This window comes from Perca flavescens, chromosome 12 (genome assembly GCF_004354835.1).
Source record: "Perca flavescens isolate YP-PL-M2 chromosome 12, PFLA_1.0, whole genome shotgun sequence".
In the NCBI taxonomy this organism is placed as follows: Eukaryota; Metazoa; Chordata; class Actinopteri; order Perciformes; family Percidae; genus Perca; species Perca flavescens.
The window spans coordinates 18,440,558-18,447,195 of record NC_041342.1 but is presented as its reverse complement, the minus strand read 5'-3'; the positions used below and the strand labels follow the sequence as shown (position 1 = coordinate 18,447,195).

The following is a 6,638-nucleotide window of genomic DNA, read 5'->3' as shown; positions in this document are numbered from 1 at the left end:
ATATTCATGCAAAACCCAGTAACCAAAGTTTAAAAAAAGAAAGAGAAATCCTTTACAGTATTTGTGTAGTTCAAATTGTGCAGCAAACCATTTCAAAGAATAAGATGTAGTATGACATAGGACTGTAACATAATCTGTAACTACGTACTCTAGCGGCCTAAATATTCTCTCATATTCAACACCCTTAAGCCACAGAAACCTGTTTAAAAATTCAAAATCTGATATGATTTTTTGTATGTAGCTACTGCACATAGACTATTAAAGGTTTTGTTGAAACACATCTTTTGTTGTCTAACCAACTAAAATGAACAGTCCCTGCTCCAGTTATTATCTAACATCTAAGTATTAGGAACATACGACTGTAGTTTTTTAAGTCCAGACAGATGTGTAGCACCGCCAAGTGGCAGACCTACTTATGACCATGTACAGTAGGATTGTTGATGTTCAATCATGCTCAAACTCAAATCCTATTAGCTTCCTGGATCAGATTAGCTAGCACCTGTTGTTTTTCTTTCCATATTGAAATAAGGTAAATGCGTTCTGTACCTGTCGTGTCCTTTCAGACTGAGTTTTTTACCTTCTAAGACACTGAGCTCGAGAATGAAGCTTCTGCTCGGTTTGGTTGTTCTGGTGGTGACGCTGGGGGTCCTTTACTCTGCCCCAGAGGATCAACCCAGAGGCGTCTCGGAGGACACCTTAAAACGTGAGTCAGCACCATAGTCAGCACAGATTAGATTGGTTAGATTGTACCAGAATTTGATCAGCAGTCCCACAGCAAAAAAGTCTCTTTTGGAGTTTTTTTCTGAAATATACAGTAAATACAGTGGCATACAAACACTAATTTTGTAGACTTTTATTTTTTTTTTTTTTTTAAACAGCTGTTTTGAAGTTTTGGGTGTTTTTAATTTTGTCCAGTGCCATTTAAAACGCACTGCAGTATTTTTTGAAGAGTCATTCGTTTTTCTGGTTTTGTCTGTGAATAATGTGTCAATTTAAGTGTTTACATTTTTTTTAAATTTAAATCTCATTCTTTTCTCCTTCTCCCAGAGTTGTCGCTGAATGGCGAGAAACTGGTGGATGAGGAGGTGCGGAGAGCTCTGTATGGGGTGAAGCAGATGAGGGAGGTGATGTGGAGGAACGAGCAGAAGCACGGACACCTCATGAAGTCGCTCCGACACAGCAGTGACAAAAAGAAGGTAAGACCAACGTTAACCTTTCCTATGAAAGAAAGGCGGACAGAAAGAAAAGCAAGCAAATAGAAAATGCTTCCCTGTCTGCCATCAGGGGGCAGACCAACTGGCTAAGGAGGTGACCGAGAAGCTGGAGGAGGCAGAGGAGCAGTGTAAAGACTCCCTGCAGTCGGAGTGGGAGGAGTGCAGCCCCTGTCTGAAGGATGCATGCAAATCCTTCTACACCTCCACCTGCCGCAGGGGATTTGGCGCTTTCCATGCCAAGGTATGAAAACTACAGCGCTGACTTTCTTACTCTAACTTTCAAATATTGGAACAACATTGCCAAAAATAACAAAAGTGTAGGCCTATGGTCCCTCAGTTGAAACATGACCTTTTTTGGAATCAAATTGGTTGGCTTAGTTGGTCATCTCGCGGTCCATTTCAGGCAAACACTACATCAACACATAAGATGAAGGAACATGTGTTCATGACCTGTATGCATTTGTAATGAAAAACAGACAGTAGTACAATTAATGATTAAATATGGCTGCACCTATGTAAATATAAATGTATGTAATACATGTTCTTTTGCAATCATAATTTTCCTTTAGACCAGTTCCCAAACTTTTTTTTCCTTGTGGCTCCTTAAAATGTCTTATTTGACCCCTAGTCACTCTATTGGTTGTGAACTCTTCAACTAAACACAGACTGTTTCATTTGCCTCACAGTATATTTCATTTGAATAGTTTTTGGAGGTCTGAAGAGAAAGAACTATTTAACAAGAAAAGTAAAAAAAAAAAAATATATATATATATAAATAATTGTGTGTTGCAGAATTGTATTCTTCTTATGTTGATCCCCAGTAATCATCTTGGTTAGCCCCATTCTGAAACAATAGTTAAAGGTCCCATGGTATGAAAATATTCACTTCATGATGGCTTTCAAACAAGCAAAGTGGCAGTTGGTCAAGGCCACACCCCCACTCTCCACCTTGCCCCCCTCCTCCCTCCCCTCTCTCCTCCTCAATAGCTACAGACACAGAAATGTCTACTAAGAAGGAAAGCTCATTGTGGGACTGGCTCTAGTTGCTGTAATTCGGCACCAAGGCTGAATTTCCAGAAAGAGACTTCAGATACAGTATTAGGGGACCACTAAGGTCTATATAAAAGCATCCAAAGAGCACCATGTCATGGGACCTTTAAATAAACTCCATTACCTTTTACACTGTAGGTGGAGAACTTCTTCCGCAGAGTGTCCAAGCGCTTTGGCCCCCGTGAGCCTCGCATGGATGCAGGGGACATCCTGGTGAATCAGGGCCCTGACCAAACCGCCACTGAGATTGACCGCATCGAGGATTCCTTCAACCGCCTGACCAGCAAGGTGGGCATGCTGGTGAACCGCAGCGTCGCCCTGGTCTCCAGGATGAGCAGCAGACTGGACAAAGTCCTCCAGAGGGCCTTTCTGAACAACAGCGACATCCTGACGGAGGAGACCACCGCTGATCCCTACAACCCCAGCCGGGACTCAGGCTTCCTGCAGGGGGTGGGACTGGAGGATGTGCTGGACTCCTTCTTCGACTTTGGCAAGAGTGTGGTGGAGGAGTTTGGAGCTGTGGTGACCCAGGTGTTTGATGACATCCACGAGGCAGTAGAGGAAGAGAAGAAGAAAGGTAGTGTGTGGCAGCAGTTATTGTTTTCTTGAGACTGTCCTCCCCTGAAAAACACTCGCATAGGTTGTTTAACCGGAAGTGAAGTAACGTCTAATTTGAACCCAAACCACAATGTTTTTCTCAACTCAACCAAGTAGTTTTGGATGCCGAAACCTTACCAATCTGTGACGGTATTACGTGTTTAAAACCGCGTGCTCTGGTTTAGATGAGGACGGAAAACGCTCCTGTGGGTCGTATTAGAGGGTAGGAATAAACCTTTATCGTTGTATGGTTTGGAGGACTTTGGTTGGATATCTCAGGTTGTATGTGTGAATCTATAATATCAACAGCTGGCATGATTGGGTGGAATGAAAACCTGCTAGTATTTGGCTTCATCGGCACATAGTGGTGAACTGCTGAGTCACAGCAACTGTAATAGATAGATAGCCTTTATTATTAGACTCATGGTCCATTTAGAGTAATGTAATGTAATCTTAACAGTTACAAGTTAAGACATATTGCACCAAAACCAGAGTTTAGATGCAGTGACTTTTCATATTTGGAGGATATGTTTACAGAGATGCCATTTGTTGCTTTTCACTAATATTTACATGTAACAATAAACATCTTAACACAACGCCAAACAACAAAAAACACTAGTGTAATTGTTCAAACACTTTTCTCTTTGGTGTAGGGAGGGACATTTTCCCACGTTTCCTGCAAAACAGGAAGTTGTGCCGAGACCTTCGCAAACAGACCTCAGAGTGCTGGCAGCTGCAGAACCAGTGTGAGGCCTGCCAGGGGGCCTTGCTCACAGGTGAAGCACCACCACCACCCTCACAGTTTGTGTTTACCTCAGCTGACATCATACAGTAGCTCATCTGACCCCTCCTCCTCCTCCTCCTCCTCCTCCTGTCTCCAGAGTGCCCCAGTGTCCGGGAGCTGCATGTCGAGCTGGATGAGGTTTCCCAGCTGCTGGATGTGTCCAAAGAGCAGTTTGACGAGATCCTGTCTATTGTCCAGCAGCACACTGATGAAACGGTCAACTGGCTTAGCAACATGGCGTCCGAGTTCAGCTGGGTGGCTCCGGCTGTGAGCAACAGCAGCTCTCTTGAAAACATCTTCCGAATCACCATGGTGAGGCGGAGTGAAGGAAATGAATGAAAATGCAGATTAACAGCGTGCATGATTAGGACAGGGAGAGAAAAAAAAGTCTTCAGGGGGTAATTATTGACATTTGATACATTTTTAAAAGAATATGTTCACATTTTTCAACTCTGTCCGTGATAAATGAATCAAACTTGGGAACCTTTACACATTACAAATATAAAATCCTTAAAATATAAAATAAACAAACAAAGGCCAAGTGGAGAGGAACATATGTTTTAGATAGGTGAGGGTAATTTTAGTCAATATTCAGTAATGGAGATTGACATTGGTTGGTGAAAAATAAATAAAAATAAAGATGACTTTTTCCGCTCTGCAGGTGGCGCCAAAGAGCCAGGACGAACAGAATGACTCCGTGACTGAGACCAAGGTGGAGGTACACATCCTGAACTCTCCCCCACTTCTCCTCTCTGTTCCTGGGGCGATGCAGCTGCAGGACCCAGCCTTCATCCAGTACGTGGCCCAGGAGGCTCTGAACAAGTACAAGGAGATGGTCAGGTGAGAATAATGAATTACCTCCATTGTACCACCATGCACTCCTGCTATCATGGTTGAATTTCACCAGAGACAGCAGTCACCATCACCTCTTTCCAATTACTTTTGTCCTACTGAAAATGTTCTTAACAAAAGAAGTCCTATTCTGTCATTAGACACTGAGCTTCAAGGAACTGTGTGCTTTATTTTCTAAATTTTGGTTGCAATGTTTTATTCTTACATTTGCTGTTATATGACAATTCTGACATGAATGTATTCTCACTTTTGTTACAGGTATGAGGATGAGTAGAACTGCTGCTCCTTTTCTAAACTTCTACCAGCACTTTCTTTGTGAACAGAACTAGATTGTGTTCCTGTATCGTAGGACTAATCTTGTTAAAATGTAAATACACTACAATTTAACCATGTCAATCATTATGACGTATTGAATGTAAAAAGATGAAAATGTATCGTACCTGTTGTCAAATGTTGTACTTGAATTAAAACAAAAATTACAATGCGTGACTTAATTTAAAAAAAGTGAAACTCATAGGTTTCACAAGAGGAGTCGAGTGATTTGTACAGGTCTGGTCTCTCGTTGGCAGACCCATCTCCACAGCGCTGCGTAAACGTCTCACTGAGCTTCTGTTGATTAATGTGCATTGTCCTAATCAAAATAAATAAATCTTCAATCTTAAATGGCCGAGTTGTCCGAGACGGGAACCACGAAACTTGGGAGGTCTCAGGTCTGAGTCTGAATGAGGATCAATGTCGCTTGTCAAAAACAAGAGAGCTAAAGGAACCCTTTTGAGTAAAACTTTATTTTTTCTGTACAAAAATCATATTAGTTATCATTAGTTATCACTCAGTAATTTCATTATCTCCCCACTACGTCAAGTCCCATCTTTAGGACTAAACACATTTTCTTGTGATTGATGCACAGAAAGAAATACACAAAAAACATTCACATCTTTGTCCAATCCTTAAGCTTACTCCTTATTGAATGACAACAAGATGATGCCTTTCCCATCACATGCCGCCGGACAGACAGTGGAAGTACCTCTAAGAACTTGTTATTGGACTTTTAGATTCTCAACATCTATAAAAGCACCAAAGCCCTGACCTGACCACAGTGTGTGCAAGGTGTTTGTTTTGTCTGGTTCTACTTCCTTCACTCCAGAAGTGATCCATCATCTCTACAACTGGGAATTAAAGTAAGAAAACCATAAAAGGGAGCTTGACACAGGCAAATACCATTTGAGACTTTCTGTTCCATAGAAACATCACTGGTTGACTGCATAGTTGAATTTACAAATTTAAAAAGACTTTTTAAAAAATAAGACGTTTTGTGTGGTTGGCTTTGGATTAAACTTTCCCTCCAGCAGACACGGAACTAAGGACATTGAAGGCATGTTATGTCTGGTTATGTTTGGTGGGATTTTACTGAGAAGAACAGAAAGTAATATAGCTGCATGTATGATTTACATGATGACGTGAATTTAATAGATGTAACACATTCCTGGACCATCTATCATGGGATAATTCACCTACTGTGATGTTAGACTGTAGATGTGTGCAACATAAGGAGAAATATGTTAAGTCTTTTACAGCAATAAGAAATGTGCACCAAACAAAAGACAAGATGCTAATTTTAGACAGAAATGAACTCAAACTTACTTACATTTCACAGCTGAAATGTTCATTTCAAAACATTTATAAAATGTTCAACAGGAAAAGTGTTCTCGCACTTGTATATTATCAAAAACACCTCTTTATGATTTCAAGTCCCCGTTTTAAAAAAAAATAATAAATTGACAGCATAATAAAATCGACGTGATTTGCCATTCAAGTGACCGTGTTAAATCTAATTCGTAGGATCTCTAACGCGGTCTTCTCATGTTCTCATTCATCCCCCCTGATCACACGTGCTGAAAATACATCTTTTTGCACATACTGTATGTACACTTGCTTTGATCTCCCAGTACATTCTTTCATCCATAAAGTACAAACCTTTTCATTTACTTCACCTCACGCCTCAATCAAAGCTTTACAGACGCAGCACATACTTGACAATTCAACCACAGTTGTTGGTCACATCAAAAACATAACCAACCTACATATTCAAACCAAACTCATGTACACACAAAAGCTCTTGACTCCAGTATCAAAGAACTGTG

The 6,638-nt window shown here is 40.9% G+C and overlaps 1 protein-coding gene across 1 annotated transcript; it reads left to right on the top strand.

Annotated features, from left to right (window-relative positions):
• The first annotated feature begins 600 nt into the window (after nt 1-600).
• On the top strand, nt 601-5,093 carry clul1 (clusterin-like 1 (retinal)). Its single transcript, XM_028594034.1, has 8 exons — nt 601-703; nt 1,048-1,196; nt 1,285-1,455; nt 2,403-2,841; nt 3,515-3,635; nt 3,735-3,957; nt 4,307-4,485; nt 4,756-5,093. The coding sequence occupies exons 1-8, from the start codon at nt 601-603 to the stop codon at nt 4,769-4,771; spliced, it is 1,401 nt and encodes a 466-aa protein (XP_028449835.1). The 3' UTR covers nt 4,772-5,093.
• Nucleotides 5,094-6,638: the final 1,545 nt, after the last annotated feature.

What these genes read in the sequence shown, in the direction of transcription:
- clul1 (XM_028594034.1), top strand. Translation starts at nt 601, where the DNA reads ATGAAGCTTCTGCTCGGTTTGGTTGTTCTGGTGGTGACGCTGGGGGTC. An exon ending in AGAGGAAGAGAAGAAGAAAG is followed by an intron (nt 2,842 to 3,514) that starts GTAGTGTGTGGC and finishes TCTTTGGTGTAG; the next exon opens with GGAGGGACATTTTCCCACGT. An exon ending in ACATCTTCCGAATCACCATG is followed by an intron (nt 3,958 to 4,306) that starts GTGAGGCGGAGT and finishes TCCGCTCTGCAG; the next exon opens with GTGGCGCCAAAGAGCCAGGA.